Raw genomic sequence first — 20,878 nt, 5'->3', positions numbered from 1 at the left:
GGAAGGAAGGAAGGAAGGAAAGGAGTAGGAAGGAAGGAAGGAAAGAAAGGAAAGAAAGGAGTAGGTAGGAAGGAAGGAAGAAGAGAGGGTGGGAAGGAGTAAGGATGGAAGGAGGAGGGAGCAAAGAAAGAAGGGTGGAGGAGAAGAAGGAAGGAAAAATTTAAAGAAAGAGGGAAGAAGGAAGGAAAGAAGGAAAAGTCAAAAGAGATGGGGTCAATTTGACCCGGGAGGACGACAGGAGGGTTAAATCTACTCTGATTCAGTTTTGCATGAACACTTCCAAAGTAGGTGAAAACATTTTATTGGCATTGTATAAATTGACATTATGGGATAATAGAGATTTCTAAAACAAACAAAAAAAAAACACCCTTGATTATTACTTTAAATAATATGACTGTGAATTTTACTACATTGTACTTTTCTCAGAGAACTTCAGAACAAAGTTAAGAGGTTGAGATATGTGATACAAACTATAAAACCTCTCTGGTGACTGAAAACGTGATCGCTGTCTTTAGAGCCATCTTTAAAAAAAAAAAACCTGTAACATCAAACTCTTCCAGGAAAAGGAAAACGTAACCCAATGCAACAGTGTGACTCACTGATGTATGTTTCATAGGATTATGGCACAGAGGAATAAGATATATCAAGCTTTACACACAATACATGTAAGTAGATCAATTCATTGTTGGTTTAGTTCTGCACAAGATTAGTTGACATTAAGAAAAATGTAGAAAACTGTCAGTTATATCTTTAACCCTCCTGTTGTCCTCGAGTCAAGGAAGGAAGTTAGGAACGGAGGAAGAAGGAAGGAAGGAAAGGAGGGAGGGAGGATGGAAGGAAGGAAAGGAGGGAGGGAGGAAGGAAGGAAGGAAGGGAAGGGAAGGGAGGAAGAAAGAAGGAAAGGAGAAAGGAAGGAAGGAAGGTAGGAGAGAGGAAGGAGAGAAGGAAGGAAGGAAGGTAGGTAGGAGGGAGGGAGGGAGGGAGGAAGGAAGGTGGGAAGGAAGGTAGGAGGGAGGGAGGAAAGAAGGAAGGAGAGAAGGAAGGAAGGAAGGAAGGAAAGAAGGAACAGTCAAAAAGGATCAGGGTCAATTTGATCCGGGAGGGCAACACGAACGTTAAAGCTGTTTAAAAAGAAAAGCTGTATAAAAAAGCTATGTATATATATATATAAAATATGAAAATATCTGAAAAGCATAAAAAACATGGACGCCCCACAGCAGCAGCTAACATCATTCATTGACAGTATTTTGACTCAGCTGTTGCTCGGCGATGTGATCTGAATGCTTGCAGCTCGTAACCATGGGAATCTTCCCCATCACTATACCCTCCTCCATCCCTCTGTGACCAGAGCAGCACTACTGTTGTCCTTTGATGATTGTCATCATATTTGTACAGAAAACTTTACAGTGTGTGCGTGTCTGTGCACATTTCTGAAGGTCTGCAGAGGAATGTGTGGATTCTTTGTCTGCGTCTGTAACTGTGACTCACTCGGTTGTCTTCAGGCCCTCTGCGTCTGACTGTGGCTGGGGTTTTTTGCTGAAAGCAGTTATTCATTATTCTCTCTCTTCTTCTCTTCTCTCTGTTTCTTTGTCTCTCCTTGTTGCTTCCTTTATCCTCCTTGTATAATCTTCCCCCATCATCCCTGTGCATCCAGGTATGTGTTTGAGAGCGTGGGCAACAAGCGGACACTCACTATCAACAAGTGCAACCTGTCGGATGACGCAGCGTACGAGTGCGTGGTCGGGGAGGAGAAGTGCTTCACGGAGGTTTTTGTCAAAGGTATATGAGTCACTCTCTCTTTGGAGGAATCCTTCTGTCAGAAGGGAAGAGGTTTTTCTGCTCGGTTTAGCAGATGCTGTCATTTGAGCGTCGAGAGGCTTGACAGCTCTGTTCCCTCCTTGTGTTTGTCATCTGTTTATTTCGATGCTTTTATGCCACACAGTAGCATGCTGTGCTCTGTTGTCTGCTCACTCATTTTTAATGGGTATGTTGTGAGTGAAATTTTTATGTTTTGTTTAATGCCATGTATCATTATTGTCGTGCTGTACGTATTAATGTCTCATCATATTTATTAGAGTTTGACTGATATGGAGGTTTTTGAAGGGCAATTTGAATTATTAATTTCAATTTTACATCAAAACTGAACTGCAGCTTTAATGGTTGAATGGAGTAAAAATGATTCTTGACAGGTTTATAATGGACTATTATATTATATTATATTATATTATATTATATTATTTTATGTATGTAATAATATAATACATACATATACTGTCATATATAGAGAGTATATATGACATATGGTAACAGGATGACAATGTACTCCATCTATAATTGATCCCATTGGATAATGATGTCAATACTCTTTTACATTATCAGAGGCCAAACGAGAGGGTAAGCTCTTCACCACAGACACTGCTCACATGCAGCTACAGTGCGTGTCTGTGCAGTTGGGTGTTTTTGTCAAGTTTGCGTCCATAAAAAAAAATTCATTTTTCAATTCATTCATTCAGATGTTTACATCAACAGGTTTTTATCATTGATTCATCTTCATCATGTTACTTAGAGCAGTTTATCAGTTGACAGCTAGTCAAAATCACTGTTGCCAATTTAGTGAAGGATAACAGCATAGAAATAAGAATATGTATTTATTTAAACATAGTTTGAATCAGTTAAGTTTTAATTTGACTTCATTTTCTTTAATTACATTTTTTTTTTAAATCTCGTGCCTGGTGACATTAAGATGTCATAAATATGCACTGCTGAGGCTTCAGCTTCCTTCCACTGAACACAGTTGGCAGCACTGGTCAAAACTAGCAGTCAGAGTACTTTAAAACAGACATAAAGTACTTATTATATTCCAAAGTTTGAGCTTGTGTTTAGTCATGATAGAAAGGACGTCTCAGGTGGATGTTGTGTTTCTAACATGACATCAAACACAACGCTCAAAAAACTTTAGATATGAGTAGCAGCTCTAAGTTGTAGATTCATAAGTTCCGTTTCTAGTAAGTTAACTTTGTTTGTTACACTGAGTAACAAACTATTTGCTTCACTTTTTCTAAATGATAAGGAGTTTCTAATTTAGTCTTTAATCAAAGTGACTCCTGAAGGTGTGTTCACATAGAAAGCGAAGCTAATTCTTGACTATTGAAAATAGTGAAAATTTGCACTTGTGCAAATTTGACCTCTGTTTGTGCAGTCCATCTTTATTTAGCCCAAATAGCCATTAAGACAACTATATTATAACTAATATAGTTGCTATACATGTTATAACTATATAACATGTTAAGCCTATAACATGTCCTACATGTTAACTGCAGTTGGTGGCAGTTAAGCCTCTGACTGATCTCAAAACTCACCAGGATCTGCACTTCTTTCACTTATTCTCCTTAGTTTCACCTCTTTTTGGAGAAGGGTTCTCTTCACTTCTTTTTCCAGCATAATGCAGCTGAGTCAGGTTCATCTCAGGTCAGGGACAACAAATATCAGACGAGAGAAGACTGGAGCACCCTGATTGATTTGCAGCCTTTAATAATGCAAACAGACCAATGTTTCAGCACCGCTGTGTCCCCATCACACTCACAGAGGACGGAGAAAAGAGGCAAATATTTATAGGTCTGGTCAACCAGGACAGGTGTGCATTATGAAGTCATTGTGGAGAAGATGGAATAAGACTTTAACACTGTTGGTTAATAGATATCATTGTAGGGATTGTCAGAGCCACACACACATATATTAAAAACAAGACAAAAAGAACAAGAATACACAGATCTGTGAGTTGAAAGAAATCAAGCACAGCAGCATCATAAATCAGAAGGAGCATGACAAATGTAGCTCTTCATCGAGGCCAAAGGGTTCAACTCACTGCTTTTGCTTCCTGTCTGTATGAAATAACACTAGTTTCATAAAGACACGGGATAAATTGAAATATTTGTTAAATATCTTTGCTTTAGTTTTCACTCCCCTCATTGAAAACAGCTATTTGTGCCCACTAGCATCTTTACACTGACATTATAATTAATTGTAATTGTAAGTTTAGGGAATAAAACAAGTGTGTCGTGATATTTATGTTAGAGTATTTGTTTTAACCTTCCTGTCGTCCTCCCGGGTGCAATTGACCCCATCTGTTTTGACGGTTCCTTCTTTCCTCCCTTCTGTCCTTCCTTCCTCCCTCCCTTCCTTCCTTCTGTCCTTCCTTCCTCCCTCCCTACTTCTTTCCTTCCCTCTTTCCTTCCTTCCTTCTATCGTTCCTTCCTCCCTCCCTCCTTCCTTCCTTCTCTTCCTCCTTTCCTTCTGTCCTTCCTTCCTTCCTCCCTCTCTCCTTCTTTCCTTCCCTCTTTGCTTCCTTTCCTTCCTCCCTCCTTCCGTCTTTCCTCCCTCCCTCCTACCTTCCTTCTTTCCCTCCACCCTCCTTTCCTTCCCTCCTTCCTTTCCCTTCCTTCCTTCCTTCCTTCCTTCCTTCCTTCCAACCCTCCTTTCCTTCCTTCTTCCTCCCTTCCTTCCTTGACTCGAGGACAACAGGAGGGTTAAGAAACAACGGGAAAACACAACAGCATCATATTCCAGAGAGAAATGTATTCCTCAGTGTTTTTATACAGAGCAGAAATGAATAACAGTGGAGACATCAAGCTCATTTCTCAAAACTTTTGTGAGGCCCGCAGTCAAACACATGTACGTGTTTCTGCGGCGCTGTGACTGCGGTTCAGGGAGTTTCTGGGCTCACCAGCTGAGGTGGAAGTGAATTGAGACGTCCGGAGGGGGACTGGATGCTGACGATGACAAATAGCTGAAGCTAGCAGAGCATCAAGCATCACACCATGTGGTTACACAATGTGACTCCCACCTCCTCAGGGGACTTGAAGTACCTTACTCTTCTACAAGACGGGTGTGTTTGGTGGCGTTGATAAGTACTTCAGGAGTATATTGTGCTGTTCTTCAAATCCAAAAGATGGCTCGCATGTATTCTGTGTGCTTTTTTCCCTCCCCCCGACTTACTAATCTACAGTTCATGTGGCCCACCACCCATCAACAGAGGAGGAGAGAAGACTTGAAGAGCAGTTGTGAAGCTAATTAAGAAACATTATAGAGTAGAATTAAAGCTACTTACTAGAGCTGGATATTTTGGTTCTAATCAATGTCATAATATTTTTTCTCAATTAAAATAATCTGATTTATGTAATTATTACCTGTAGACCTTTTCATATGCCAGAATTTAGCCTAGTCCCAACAGTTGCTGTATTTCTTGTTTTGTCATGCTCTGCCCAAAAAAAAAAAAAGAAGAAAAAGAAGAAAAAGAAAAGCATTACTCACACTGCTCAAGTACAGATGTGCAGATACCTTCCAGCTCTTTTTTATTTTTTTTATCCCTTTTGCACCATACTTTGTTTGTCATCTACTTCTGTTTCTGGTCAGTATTTCTCTAGTTGGTTCCACAGTGTACACAGTAGGTCATTTACATAATATACTAGTACAGTGTCTTTAATGACTCACTGACCCTGACGTCTGTTTTAAAGTTTGACTCAAAGCTTTGGGTTTGTCTTCAGAGCCTCCGGTCACCATCACCAAGCTGCTGGATGACGTCCACACTGTGGTGGGGGAGAAAGTGGAGTTTGAGGTGGAGGTGTCCGAGGAGGGAGCCAACGTCAAATGGTGAGCTAGTAACGGCCGTGATTCATTCAGAAATCAGCTCAACAGGAAATGCTACAAGGTCACATCTATAACCCAGATTATAAAACTCTTTATACATATATTTAACCCTCCTGTTGTCCTCAGGTCAAGGAAGGAAAGGAGTAAGGAGGAAAAGAGGAAGGAAGGGAGGAAGGAAGGAAAGAAAGGAGTAAGGAGGGATGGAGGGAGGAAAGGAGGAAGGGGGGAAGGAAGGAAAGAAAGGAGTAAGGACAAAAAGAGGAAGGGATTTAGGAGAGAAGGAAGGGACAAAAGAAAGGAGGAAGGAAGGAAGGAAGGAAAGGAGGAAGGAGGAAAAGAGGAAGGAAGGAGGGAGGGAGGAAAGGTGAAAGAAGGAAGGAAGGAAGGAAGGAAGCAAGCAAGGAAGGATGGAAGGAGGAGGGAGCAAAGAAGGAGAGGAGGAGGGGAAGAAGGAAGGAAAAATTAAAGAAAGAGGGAAGAAGGAAGGAAAGAAGGAACAGTCAAAAGAGACGGGGTCAATTTGACCCGGGAGGACGACAGGAGGGTTAAACAGAGACATTTTTATAAAATGCTTTAACAACATTAAAAAACAGAAATGTTGGTAGAACTCGTGTACCAGGTTACTCATCGCTGTAAACTGTTAGTCTTGATTTGATGACTGGAAATAATAATAACACTCATAAATGCCAAATATTCATCTGTGCAGCCATGTTGCTGTGACATTACAAGCTTTTTTCATCTACTACAGTGTCATTTAAGTGTTATTATCAAAAAAGGAAAGACTTTAGTATCGACTGTAGTTTTCTAGTTGTAACTAAACTTTTAAATAACACAAAAAATGGAGAAAACAGGTATGAACGTGCAATAAAAATGCAAATAACACTAGCCAGCTAATAGCTCGGGTTTGTGTTCAGGGCAAACATGAAATGGGCTCTGTACTATTTTGTTATGGTACAAAACACTCAACAGACTGTTCATGAACGTTGGAATATATTAATGATGTTGCTTTATATGTTGTTAAAAGCTAAATGTGCTGTTAACTGAATAAACATTTGTTGTGAGCAGGACGGCTCCATTTAAACATAAAATCATACAAATATGACTTAAAACAGACCCAACTGGTTTTTGGAACATTTCTGCTGCGTTTTAATTGTTAACTTTACAATTTAGGACATTGGGAATGTAGCATCCACATGCTACATAAGTACTTTTTAAGAAATGTTAACCCTCCTGTTGTCCTCAGGTCAAGGAAGGAAGGAAAAGAGGAAGGAAGTAAGGAGAGAAGGAATGGAGGGAGGAAGGAAGGAAGGAAAGGAGTAAGGAGGGAGGGAGGAAAGAAGGTATGGAGGAAGGGAGGAAGGAAGGAAAGAAAGGAGTAAGGACGAAAAGAGCAAGGAATTTAGGAGAGAAGGAAGGGACGAAGGAAAGGAGGAAGGAAGGAAAGAACAAAAGGAGGAAGGAAAGAACAAAAGGAGGAAGGAAGGAAGGAAATAAAGGAGGAAGGAGGAAAAGAGGAAGGAAGTAGTGAAGGAAGGAAGGAAGGAGAGGAGGAAGGAGGAAAATAGGAAAGAATTTAGGAGGGAAGGAAGGGACGAAGGGAAGGAGGAAGGAAGTAAAGGAGGAAAAGAGGAATGAAGTAAGGAGAGAAGGAAGGAAAGGAGGAAAAGAGGAAGGAAGGAAGGAAGGAAAGGAGTAAGGAGGGAGGGCCATGTAAAACTGCGGACATCATTCTCTGTGTGCTGAAGTGTCACTGAAGCACTAATGTGTGTGTTTGTGTGTCTTTAGGATGAAAGATGGAGTGGAGCTGAACAGAGACACTCCAGGTTCAAAGTACAGATTTAAGAAGGATGGCAAACGGCACATTTTGATCATAAACGAAGCTACTAAAGAGGATATTGGCATGTACCACGCCTTTACCAACGGAGGAGAGACAAAGGCAGAACTGGAAGTTGAAGGTACCGTTTCCTCTGTTCGAGTCATTATGAGTGTTTGATATTTTCTTCTAACAAGCAAAAAAAAAAAAAAACCTGTTAGTGTTAGTTTCCTGCTGGCTGTGTGATTTTTAGCAGAACCTTCCTGTTACAAAGTCATTACAGCCAACCGTTTGTGACCGGTGATTAATTAGGCTTATCAAACACAAACTATTTCTGCAAACACATTTTCAAGACTTAGAAATCAACATGAAAGTGCAACAATTAAATTTCATCTTAAACAACAAATTAAGCAAAAAACTATGTAAGAAATTCTGATCAACGTCTAAATGCTTTAACAATTAATGTTAATTGTGCTGAAGAGTGAATTTAGGACATTGGGAATGTAGCATCCACATGCTAGAGTACTTTTTAAGAAATGTTAACCCTCCTGTTGTCCTCAGGTCAAGGAAGGACAGGAGGAAGGAAGGGAAGGAGTAAGGACGAAAAGAGGACGGAATTTAGGAGAGAAGGAAGGGACGAAGGAAAGGAGGAAGGAAGGAAGGAAAGAACGAAAGGAAATGGAAGGAAGGAAGGAAAGGAGGAAAAGAGGAAGGTAGTAAGGAGAAAAGGAAGGAAGGAAAGGAGTAAGGAGAGAAGGAAGGAAGGAAGGAAAGGAGTAAGGAGAGAAGGAAGGAAGGAAAGGAGTAAGGAGGGAGGGAGGGAGGAAGGAAGGAAGGAGAGGAGTAAGGACGAAAAGAGGAAGGAATTTAGAAGAGAAGGAAGGGACGAAGGAAAGGAATAATGAAGGAAGGAAGGAAAGAACAAAAGGAGGAAGGAAGGAGGGAAGGAAGTAAGGAGAGAAGGAAGGAAGGAAGGAACGTATAAACCTTCTCATGGAACGACAGAGGTATTACAGGCCATCAGCTGGCACGTATTTAAAGTCAAGGATGTTCAATTAGGAGCTTAAAGAAAGTGTACACATCAGTACATGTTGATGTTTTCAGTTTTGACAAGCATGAAAAGCAATAAATTAGTCATTACTCACGCCATAATTAATATCACTTCATTTATCTCAGTATCAGTAGTTCATCACACTAGTCGTCATGGCAATTTTTCTTTTACATGTCCAGGTTTGATGTTTGGATGGCGTCTCACTCCTCACTCACAAATCAGGTTATAATCAGTGTTTATTGCTGCGGACTTACAAACCAGGCGAGTCTCTCTACATCGATTAAAGTGTGAGAAAACATCTGTCCTTCCTCATTAGCTGGAGGCCGGGAACACAGTGCAGTGGAAGGGACGAAGGAAAGGAGGAAGGAAGGAATGAAAGGAGGAAGGAAGAAAGGAGAAAGGAGGAAAAGAGGAAGGAAGTAAGGAGAGAAGGAAGGGAGGAAGGAAGGAAGGAAAGGAGTAAGGAGGGAGGGAGGAAAGGAGGAACGGAGGAAGGGAGGAAGGAAGGAAAGAAAGGAATAAGGAAGAAAAGAGGAAGGAATTTAGGAGAGAAGGAAGGGATGAAGGAAAGGAGGAAGGAAGGAAGGAAGGAAAGAACGAAAGGAGGAAGGAAGGAAAGGAGGAAAAGAGGAAGGAAGTAAGGGAGGAAGGAAGGAAAGGAGTAAGGAGGGAGGGAGGAATGGAGGAAGGAAGGAAAGAAAGGAGTAAGGACGAAAAGAGGAAGGAATTTAGGAAAGGAGGAGGCAGGAAGTAAGGAGAGAAGGAAGGAAGGAAAGAAGGAAGGAAGGAATGAAAGGAGTAAGGAGGGAGGGAGGGAGGAAAGGAGGAAGGGAGAAAGGGAAACAATTTAGGAGAGAAGGAAGGGACGAAGGAAAGGAGGAAGGAAGGAAGGAATGTACATCGATTAAAGAGAAACCATCTGTCCTTCCTCATTAGCTGGAGGCCGGGAACACAGTGCAGTGCAGTCACATTCACAGTTCACTATGTGGTCAATGTAAACATAGTGCTGCCATAGACTACCTGCATATATATAGTAACACCTTAATTTATTATAGAGTCCCTCAATGTGTGATGTCTACAGGAGTTAAAAAAAGAAACATTACCTGGAGGGAAATTACCTCCACTTCCCAAAATAGATTAGAGAATGGCCGACTGACTAGCAGGATATGAGGCAATTATCTCCTCACAATTTGCAACAAATATCATTTTAAAGGCTAAAGGTAAGTTTAAAGGAACACTTAGACTTTTTTTTTGGAAATGGCTTTATATGATTTCTTACTGAGAGTTACAGTAGATGCTGCTGCTGAGAGAAGCTCAATAAAAGTGTCACATCTACACAGTAAATATGAAACTACACCAGGCAGCCGGTTAGCTTAGCTTTGCACAAAGACTAGAAACAGGAGTTAAAGCTAGCTTGACAGAATTTCCCTGTTTCCCTGTGTCTTTCTGCAAAGCTAAGCTAACTGGCTCAGTAGTTTCATATTTACTGTATGGACATTGAGCTACTCTCAGCATCTACTGTAACTCTCAGTAAGAAATCATATAAAGCCATTTCTAAGTGTTCCTTTAAACTTATTTTTAGTCTTTTTTAATATGTGTTGGTATTTCGGCATTTCCTTAATTACATGCCAAGTGTTCCTGACCTTTTCACTATGAGAAAAGCAAATGTTTCACTTAAGCTAACCAGCTACTTACTATACAGATTATTATACCTGCAGAAATTTAGAAAAACAAATAATAATGCTACTGAACTCATCTTTAACTTTTTTTATTTTGTGTTTTATTCTTTTTCTGGTGAATGAATTCCACTCAAGTGTTCAAAAGTGCACAAAAGGAACAATTACACGTATATAAATATCACGGTTATCATCAATACCAGTATATCGCAACACCTCTAGTACAGATGTGAGAATTATTTTTACCTTCTAATGTAAGTGTTTTTCCAAAATGTCAAACTATTAAACTGAATTGAAAAAGATTCGATCCTCTTGAATAACTGCTCTGAATATTTGCACTTCCTCTTGCGTTGCATCCTGAGCTACTTAACTGCAACACTAAGCTGCTGGTCTGTGTCAACATATGTGTAAACACGCTGGTCTCTTTGCTACAGAAAAGGAGCTTGAGGTTCTGCAGAGCATCGCTGACCTGACGGTGAAGGCTGCTGAACAAGCTGTATTCAAGTGTGAAGTGTCTGATGAGAAAGTGACGGGAAAATGGTTCAAGGACGGCGTCGAAGTCAAACCCAGTGATCGCATCAAAATGACGCATATTGGAAGGTATTATATCAGACTGCTTTTCTGAATGTTAGAAAGCTGTTGTGTTCGAGCTCGCTCTCTCTCACACACACACACACACACACACACACACACACACACACACACACACACACACACACAAACACACAAAGATTCACCAAAATCATATAAATATCACAAAAAGCGGTGTCTGCCACATGGCTCAGCAAACAATTACTAAATGGTTTTCTTCATTGTTTGACCTATTTTTAGGTTAGGCTGCAATCTGTAAACCTCTGTACACACACATGCACACACACACACACAAACAAATATACACACCTCTAGGGACTGGGGTGTCTCTCAATAATCCCTCCATCAGAGGGCCTATGGCAGGACATACGCCAAGGTGAACAGCGGTCACACAAGGTGAAAGCCATTTAGTATGTTTCTCACTCTGTGAGATTGCCTCATGGAGTACGTTGCTAGGGCAACTGTCTTTTGCATAATTGCCGGTTACAATGAGTGTTGTCTCCTTGGTAATATCTGCTAACATGTCCCCAGGACCCACAAGCTGACGGTTAATGACGTGAAGCCTTCAGACGCAGGAGATTATACCTTTGTACCTGATGGCTACGCACTCTCTCTGTCCGCTAAACTCAACTTCCTGGGTGAGAACAGCACCCAACCCAAACCACAATTTTGAAGCTTTTGATGAATTTTATGACTATGAGTTAACCATCTGAAATTTAATAAGGCTGATTCATGTTTTTTATCCTCTCAGAAATCAAGATTGACTATGTTCCCCGACAAGGTAGGTGTGGATATTCGTAAAACATGTGTTCTTACTGCAATATATCGCTAAACTACCACGCACATTTATCACCTCGCATGAAAGTAAATGTTAGATCTAAGAAATGGTGCAGATATATAGGTCAAAAATTTGCAGTATGTGCACTACAAATTTTCAAACAGCATGTGTCCTACTTGAAAACAGCCTCATCCTGCTATAACCACGGTGAGAGAAAGTTGGTTTGAAAGGGATTTTTTTTTTTTTTTTTTCAATAATAAATGTTCAATGTTCAAAGTAAGGTAGTGTTTCCACGAGGCATCTTTAACAAGCAGAAAAGCACTGAGAGGTGCAGGAAACAAGCAGCACAGGCATGGGGTTACACTGTATGCACACATATTAGGTTGCTAGTTGAATGAATATATGAATTTGAAACTTTAATGTTATCAGGCAGATTCAATGTCCAACCAAATGGACTTTACTTATATAAATGGTTAATGGAATGTACTTATATAGCGCCTTTCTAGTCTTTGCGACCACTCAAAGCACTTTACATCACATGTCATTCACCCATTCACACACATTCATACACTGATGGCAGGAGCTACCACGCAGGGTGCCAACCTGCTCATCAGGGGGAATTTAACCATTCATTCACATTCACACACCGTTGGCACAGCAATGGGAGCAATTTGGGGTTAAGTGTCTTGCCCAAGGACACATCGACATGTGGACTGGAGGAGCCGGGTATCAAACCGCCAATCTTTCAATTGGAGGATGGCTATGGTTCTACCTCCTGAGCCACAGCCGCCTCTACCAGTGTGCTCCCATAAAGTCAACTTCATGTTTTCTGTTGTGGGAATTTAGTTGTACTGTACTATTGAAAACAGTGACGTGAAAGGGGTCAGCTTACAATTTAGGTTGTTGCTCACCCTCTTTTGTATCTGCTTCGTTCTTATTTTTTTCCCTCTTTTAAATTTTATTTATTTATTTATTTATTTTAATCCACTTTATGAATTCTGTTATGGGTTAATTTGATGTCTTGGATAACTTGCCGAACGGGGGTGGGGATACAAGGATGGGTGGGTTGGAAACTATAGTCCAGTGTTTACTTCAGGAATTGTACTGATTATTTTGAAAATGGAAAATAAAAATAAACCTTGTTCGAAAACAGTGACAGTTACAGTCTAACTTAATGTCAGTGAATTCCTATATTTTTCTCATTGTCAATAAATCTCATGTGCAGAGCCAAACCAACAATGACTTGCTCTTCTAACAAGTATCCAAAGCCTGATAAACTATATCTTATTCCTCTGTGCAGTAGACCCCTGTGGTGGTCCAAAAACTATTAAAAACACCCCAATGAGCCACACAGCTGCTCTGGGTGACACGTTCCTTCATCACAAAGATTACTGTGAGGTTTAAACAGCTCCAAAGACTAATAGCAGCCATCACGTTTTCAGTCTCTGGAGAGTAGTTCTGTGTACAGTGCTTTGCTAACTTGTTGTGCTACATACACAACCTCTTGACTTTGTGCTATGTGGTTCATTTCTTAAAGAACTTCAGGCTCCGTTTAGTGTTGGCTTCGCTCCGCACATGAGATTTGTTGGCAATAACAAAACAAAAACATAACATTGCCAGCTTTTTCATTTAACCCTCCTGTCGTCCTCCGGTGTCAAATTGACCCGTCTCTTTTGACTGTTCCTTCTTTCCTTCCTTCCTCTTTCTTTAATTTTTCCTTCATTCTTCCCCTCCTTCCCTCTTTCTTTGCTCCCACCTCCTTCCATACTTCCTTCCTTCCTTCCTTCTCTCCTTCCTTCCTTCCTCTTTTCATCTCTCCCTTCTCCTTACTCCTTTCCTTCCTCATTCCTTCCTTCCTTATTTCCTCCCTCCCTTCCTTCCTTCCTCCCTTCCACCTTTCCTTCCTCCCTTCCTTCTTTCCTCACTTCCTCCCTTCTTTCCTTCCTCCCTTCCTTCCTTCTCTCCTTACTTCCTTCAGTTTTTCCTCCCTCCCTCCTTACTCCTTTCCTTCCTCATTCCTTCCTTCCTTCTTTCTTCCCTTCCTTCCTTCCTCCCTTCCTTCTTTCCTCACTTCCTTCCTTCCTTCCTTCCTTCCTTCCATCCTACCTTCCTTCCTCCTTTCCTTCCTCCCTTCCTTCTCTCCTTACTTCCTTCCTCTTTTCTTCCCTCCCTCCCTCCCTTCATCCCTCCCTCCCTCCCTTCCTCCCTCCCTTCCTCCCTCCCTTCCTCCCTCCCTTCCTCCCTTCCTTGACCTGAGGACAACAGGAGGGTTAAAAGCAGCGTTTCATTTCTAGTCTGTTGCACCACATCCAGTATCACTGATGGGTGCTGTGCTTGGTTGCATTAGCGACCGTCCCCAACAGTGATGTCATGATGCACTGGCACACCCGAGAGTACAGTTTTAAATCACTGCAGCAAAGTGAGACATTAAACCACTCGAAGTTAGCAAAAACAAGATTTTTAGCAGCTCTTTAATTGCTTTTTAAAGTACCTCTCTAAAATTTGATGATCCGTGCATGAAATGACTGCTGCCCCTCTTTAACAAGTTAAGTCACACAGTTAGTGGTCACAGAAACATCTTCCTACTTAAATGTTGAAAATGCTAGTGGTGTTAGAAAAATGAACCTAGTAGCAGACACTATGCTTTAACTTGCTTGTTTTGCATAACCCAATTTAACATGATATTGCTTCAAAAGTTGCAAAATGATTAAATTTAAGATGTTGACTATCAGCACAAAATATCATCCACCAGAAACGTTGATGCAAAAATAACCACGCTGGAGTCTTTAACCTGACTGACTGCTACACTTTTCTCTTTCTCCTCCTCTTCCTCTCTGTTGTTGTGAATCTAAGAGCCTCCCAAAATCCACCTGGACACCAGTGGTACAGGCAGCAAGAACACCATTACCGTTGTGGCTGGAAACAAACTTCGTCTTGACGTGGAGATCACAGGAGATCCGGCTCCCACTGTGTGCTGGATGAGAGGAGACAATGTGAGGAGGAGACAGTATTCTCACCATTCACCTCATACACACTCAAACACAATGTCAGATATTTCCTACCTTTGTGCGTCAATCAGAGCATCCAGCCGTTAGTCACCGAACGGCACAAAAGAAGAATAAAATATGAACTAGAGTGGGAAGGTTGAATAACTTTGTCATTGTGGCAGCTGTGCCTTCGTCATGCAACACCGTTCTCCTCAACAATATCCTCTCTGTTGTGTTCTGTCTCTATCGGTCGGGTCCTGCCGTGTGTGTGGTAGGTATTGTCTGAGACGGAGGGAAGGGTCCGTGTGGAGACGAGGAAGACCCTGAGCAGCTTTGTTATTGAGGGGGCGGAGAAAGGAGACGAGGGCCATTACTCCATCACCGTGAATAACCCTGCTGGAGAAGACAAGGCTGAACTCTTTGTCAAAATTGTGGGTCAGTGATTTTTTTTTTCACTTTAGTCTCTTTCACTTCTCATTTTCTTTTATTTTGTTACTCCCATGCTATTTCTCCTGACTGGCTGAGAGTTTCGGGGACCTTGACTTGTGAACTGAGATTGATTAGTGTTCAGAAAATACTCCCAGTATCCCAATTTTAGGTCCATACCAGTGTTTTTGCATATTGTAGTCAATTTATTAATATGTGTGTATCCAGTCATGATGTATTTTTCAAATAAGTTATTGGTTATAAAGTTGTATATTAACCATTATAGCTAAACAATCTGTCAGAGTCTGCTTTCATTTTTGTCAAAGTTAGGATCTTGTTGAGCAATAATACAGATGTTTAAAGTGGAAATCATCAAGTGTAACCATGACACCAGACTGTAACTTTGATACTGATGAAAGCAGACCTGATATGATGGATTTCCAGCTATTTCTATTTCTATACTCCAGGTGGGATTTTCTGTAAGTATAAAATATGAATGGCTGGAAGGATTTAAAAAAACTGATTTCAGATCTACAGTAAAACATTACAGCATTCTTTGAAAAAGTATTTCTCAGCATGTGGTTGGAAATATACACAATTTTTCACATTTCACAGCCATGGCTATGAACAACATCTAAATAATTTAATATTGGGTCAAAGAAAAGCTATGAAAATAAGATTTGAAAGTATCATATAAAGATGTTTTACCAGATGTTCTGTTTTTCATTCAGAACCAACTCTGTAAATCACATCTGCATGTTTATTAATTTACTGTACTGCCTTAAAAAATCTAATTTCCTCACACTCTCTCAAAGCCATGGCTTCTATAATTTCTCCATCTTTTAAAAAAAAAAATCTTTCATCTCCCTCCTCATTTCCAACTGTAACCGGCCTCTCCAGATGTGCCCAACCCTCCTGAGAATGTCAAATGCATATCAGTTGGCGAGGACAGCAGCACAATCACATGGGACCCTCCTGCTATTGACGGTGGAGTTCCCATTAAAGGTATCCCTTCAACACACAGCATCTAATGTTCACATCTGATGTCTCCCTCCCCGGAGAAAACAACAGTTAACAATCCACACTGTTTTTCATATTGCAATGTTTTTGAACTCCGAGCCATTTTTTAATGACTTCGCCGTATGTTTCCATGGTTTCCTCCTCCAGGGTATCTGATGGAGAGGAAGAAGGTTGGCTCGTCCAGATGGACCAAGCTAAACTTTGATGTTTTTGAGTCCACCACGTACGAGGCTAAGAAGATGATTGAAGGTGTACTTTATGAGATGAGAGTGTTTGCAGTCAACGGCATTGGCATCTCTCAGCCAAGTGCAAGCTCAAAGCCCTTCATGCCCATTGGTGCGTTGCCCTTTGTCATTAGCAGAATGGTTAATTAACAGAGGCTTTTCATACAATGCTCATTTTGAGGCAGCTTAACCTACCTCCCTTCCCATTTACACTGGGTATTAACGTATTAATTAGCTCCTGTCTCTCTCAGCCCCCACCAGCGAGCCCACTCGTCTCATAGTGGATGATGTGACAGACAGTACCTGTGCACTCAAGTGGCGTCCTCCAGAGAAAGTCGGAGCAGGCGGCATTGACGGTTACATCATTGAATACTGCAAAGAAGGAAGTAAATATACGCAACACATTTACCGGTTTATAACCATATATTTTCTACCAACTTCATAATGTTATTATTATTAGCAGGAAATATATCATTATTCAGTGTTTTATAGATTTGCAATAAGCCACAGGACATTTAGGGATATATACTTATTCATTTTTTTGCTGAAAGTTGTATGAGAAGATCAATACCACGGATTAGCTTAGTTTAGCTTAGCTTAAAGACTTGAAACGGGAGGAAATAGCTAGCCTGGCTCTATTTAAAAGTAACAAAATAGACCTACTAGCACTAGCTCACTAATTCAAATGTTATATTTTGTTTATTCCGTATAAAAACCGAGGTGTTAAAATGACAAGTGGCATTTTTGTGGAGTTATTGAAGTGTGGACAAATGTCACTGCTTCCAGCCAAGAAATAGTCTAGTACCTAAAACCTCCATAAAACCACAAATTGACTAAAACCACAACTATAACTTGAGAATGCTACTGATCTAACTCGCAGCAAGAAAATAAATAAGCATATTTCCCAAATTGTCGAATAACTTCCTCGCTTGTTCTTCAGTCTCTTCTTCTGCCAACTCTCGTTCATCTTGTCTGTGCTCATCCCTCAGGTGACCAGTGGGTGCAGGCTAATGAGACACCAGTGGAAAAGAACCAGTACAGGGTGAAGGGTCTTCCAGTAGGAGAGAAGATGCTGTTCAGGGTGGTAGCTATCAACATCGCTGGACGCAGCCCCCCCGCCACTCTCTCCCAGGCTGTTACTATCAGAGAGATCATGGGTCAGAGAAACATTATTTTATACATATGGGTTATATTTTAAAATGGACCGCTGTGCTCATGTTGGAAGCAAAATCTGTAATTAACCCCCATATGTTAATTTAAATATTAAAGATTTAAGAGAGACCTTGTTTTGGCACAGTACTGTACTGTTTTCTGACTGTTAGAAAAAAAATGTAATTTCCAAACCTCACATTGGCTCTTTAGCTGTTCTAAAATTACTGTAAACCCTCTGATGGATAATTTACAGCATTTACTGTAAGAGGGAATGATTCCACTGTGTATTCTCATATTTCAATAATTTATTTTTCTGGCAGACATACATGAACATACACATAACCTACTAAATATGAATGCTGTACATTTAACATATCCACACTCCCCCACACCGCCCACTCTGTCTCAAAGTTGACATATCTCATCCGTCTGTCTCTCATGTGTGTTCACCACTCAGAGCATCCAAAAATCCGCCTGCCTCGCCAGCTGAGAACCAAAGTCATCCGGGTTGTGGGCGATAAGGTGAACATGGTCATCCCCTTCCAGGTTAGTATGAGCATGGATAATACAAGGAGCTTAAAAAGTCACTACATGAACTACATAAAATAGGTCATTGCAGAGAGAGAGGGGGAGATAGAGAGAGAGAGAGAGGGGGAGGGAGGTTAAGTGAACACTGGAGTGATTTAATTTAAGTAAAAACTCTAGATTTAGAGACTCAGATTTAGAGCAGGTGATTAGCCTATTTAAATTTATGGTTTCCCACAGTTTTCGTTTACATGCCCAAATGCAATTTGATAGTGAAACTAACCAAATAAATGCTCAAGCTAAAGATATTCCTATGGCTGTAATCTCATGGGGCATTATCTCTTCTTCTGAAATGGTAATAAGATCTGCAAACTTTGCTAGTAACAAAGAGAGCAAGAGCTCAAAGTGCACCGTTAGGATTACAGAGTTTGACAGAAACTTGCAAATCATGGCATTGGTAAAAAGGAGCTAACCGTAAAAGTAGCAAAGGGGGAAGCCATTGTTACAAATAAAAATAGACAAGGAGACAAGAAAAAGTCAGCCTTTGCTCTGTCTGCTTTTGAAGAAGCAGATGAAAAGCCTGTTCTGAGACAGGAGACGTGGCTTCATGATGTTCTCCTGGGAGAAAAGAGCACCCACAGTTCTGTCATCTTATCCTAGAGGTGGACAGAGTCTGTTCCTACGGCTGGTTTCACACTGGAAGGAACATGTGGTGTAATTAAAGTTGAGACATGTTAACTCAAATAGGAGCATCCCAAAACATGAGATGCTTTTCTTGTTGCAGACAGCGAAAAACAGCCATATGCACATGTTCGAAAAATGACATTGAAGGGGACATACAGGTATATATTTATATTCTGGGGCTCTAGTTGAATATCTTTGCATGGATGATTTACAGTTCAATCCCATAAGGGTTAAGTTTGGGCTGCAATTTGGGTCCCATGTGGGTTTGTCTGCAGTTGCACATGTGGGGCCCATGTTTCTGAAGCAATATGGGTCCCATACAATTTGCCCTGTTTATGCCCATGTGCGCTTAACCCACTTATGTCCCTTATGGGGCTCATACAGTCAGCCCACGTGGGTTTCACATGTGGGGCCCATATTACTGAACCATATGGGACCCACACAATTTGCCCAGTTCAAGCCCATGCTCACTCAGTACCCATGTAGCCTGCATTTAACCCATGTGAGGCCCACATGGATATGCTGGCAGGGTATTTATCTTATACTGGCCCTTTGTGCTGCCCCTTAGTTCAGCCTCTGTCTGAAACAGGACGTTTTAGCTCTTGTCTCTTTAAGGCCCGCCTCCTGATGAATCAACTCTGTTCTGATTGGTAAACAAACAATAGCAGTAGGATTTCACTTATTTTACTTGTTCTTTACTCAGAATATGAACATGTTTAAGCACCAAGCCCCAAGCTGAAAAATGCAACAACTTTAGCAACAGAGACTACCAACAGATGGGATTTTGTAGGCATGTGCAAATAATCTGATGTCATCTGAGGAGGAAGTAGAGTTAACTTTGCAGGCTGAACCCCCGGGTTTTGACTTGCAGAGAGCATTTTTACACACGTTGACCTCAAGTTTTGAAACTTTGACCATGTTCAGTACAGATATCTGACATCATAACTGTATAAAAATAACAGAAAATCACTACAGGCATGATATGTCCATCTTTCTTTCGCTCCTTCAAGTTATTCCATTTTTTAACAAATTCCTTTAAAGGCTGTTTCCCCTTTTGATTCCTTTCCATCACTCTCACTGCAGGGTAAGCCTCGTCCCATCGTGACCTGGTACAAAGACGGTGTGTTGCTGGAGGACAAATCAGTGGGAATTCGTACCAGCGATGTGGACACCATCCTCTTCATCCGCACCACAGACAGAGCCCACTCTGGGAAGTACACGCTGTCTGTTCAGATTGAGAACATGTCAGACAGCGCTGACATACACATTCAGATTGTAGGTTAGTACCTCCATCACTCCAGTTGCATGTTCTCTCATTAAGATTAGGACACGGTGCTTGGTTCACAAGGTACATGCTTAATAACCTGTTTGGAAGGGGATGATGGCTTGAGCCCAAATCTGTGACATGTCAAGAGGTTTTTTTTTTCTTCTAAATTTGATGATAATTCCTAATTTCATACTCCCAGGGATCTGTGACTCAAAGTAGCAAATCATCAAAGCGACGATTCCTCTCTCGCATAATCCTGGCTCCTGCACTGCCACTGTGGCCGCCAGCTCATTCCACATCTTACAACTCGTCTTCCCGGGTCAGAGTGCCGGAGTGGATTATTTGGTGGGGCTCTGCATGGAGTATTTGCGTGTAGACTGGGATTAGGGTTGGATTTTGAGGGCTACTCTGTCACTTCCTCTGCTGAGAAGGTTGAGCTAATGAGAAGCTGCAGCTCCCCTTGATCAGCCCCCCCTCCCCCCTTCCCCTCCACCCCACCACCCCTCAGCTGATCTGTCACTGCACTGTTCGAGCAGGAGACAGTACAGCAGGGATTAACAGGCAAAAACAGTAGAGCGGCTCACTGTTTGTACTGTACTCCACAGAGGAGAGCATGCAGGATGCCGGTGTCCTCTGCTGACATTACTGTCTTTCAGAAGCTATGGTGTGCTCAGTTTTAAAGCTACAGTGAAGACCCTGATATCATGTGAAACTTAACGACCTAAGGCATCCATTTATACCAACCATGTCATGTTAGCTTTTTGGGGAGGCTGTTAAACAATGCTCCACAGTTGGGCTACATTTGGGCAAGGGGATAAACTGTCATGGCCATTTTCAAAAGTCTCCCTTGACTTCTCACCTCAAGATATCTGAATGAAAATGTGTTCACGAGTCTCCCCTTTACAGACATACCCACTTTATGCTAATCCCATGCAGTTTTAGGCAAAACCATGCTTTATGCATGCAGTATAACTTTGTTATTTTCGCCTATTCTAAAAATGGTGTATTTGAATATTTCTGCATACTCGGGTCCCTAAA

The 20,878-nt window shown here is 41.2% G+C and overlaps 1 protein-coding gene across 1 annotated transcript in view; it reads left to right on the top strand.

Annotated features, from left to right (window-relative positions):
* mybpc2a (myosin binding protein Ca) overlaps positions 1-20,878 on the top strand; it is a 40,106-nt gene that overhangs the window by 12,823 nt on the left and 6,405 nt on the right. The window contains exons 10-23 of the mRNA XM_053338926.1: positions 1,655-1,779; positions 5,544-5,649; positions 7,432-7,601; positions 10,621-10,786; positions 11,309-11,415; positions 11,529-11,558; positions 14,409-14,548; positions 14,818-14,977; positions 15,869-15,973; positions 16,136-16,324; positions 16,464-16,598; positions 17,202-17,369; positions 17,822-17,910; positions 19,657-19,852. Coding sequence (XP_053194901.1) covers positions 1,655-1,779; positions 5,544-5,649; positions 7,432-7,601; positions 10,621-10,786; positions 11,309-11,415; positions 11,529-11,558; positions 14,409-14,548; positions 14,818-14,977; positions 15,869-15,973; positions 16,136-16,324; positions 16,464-16,598; positions 17,202-17,369; positions 17,822-17,910; positions 19,657-19,852 — 1,886 coding nt within the window. The remainder of the gene's footprint in view (positions 1-1,654; positions 1,780-5,543; positions 5,650-7,431; positions 7,602-10,620; positions 10,787-11,308; positions 11,416-11,528; positions 11,559-14,408; positions 14,549-14,817; positions 14,978-15,868; positions 15,974-16,135; positions 16,325-16,463; positions 16,599-17,201; positions 17,370-17,821; positions 17,911-19,656; positions 19,853-20,878) is intronic.

This window comes from Scomber japonicus, chromosome 18, assembly GCF_027409825.1.
Source record: "Scomber japonicus isolate fScoJap1 chromosome 18, fScoJap1.pri, whole genome shotgun sequence".
Classification (NCBI taxonomy): domain Eukaryota; kingdom Metazoa; phylum Chordata; class Actinopteri; order Scombriformes; family Scombridae; genus Scomber; species Scomber japonicus.
This window is presented reverse-complemented; position numbering and strand designations above follow the sequence as displayed.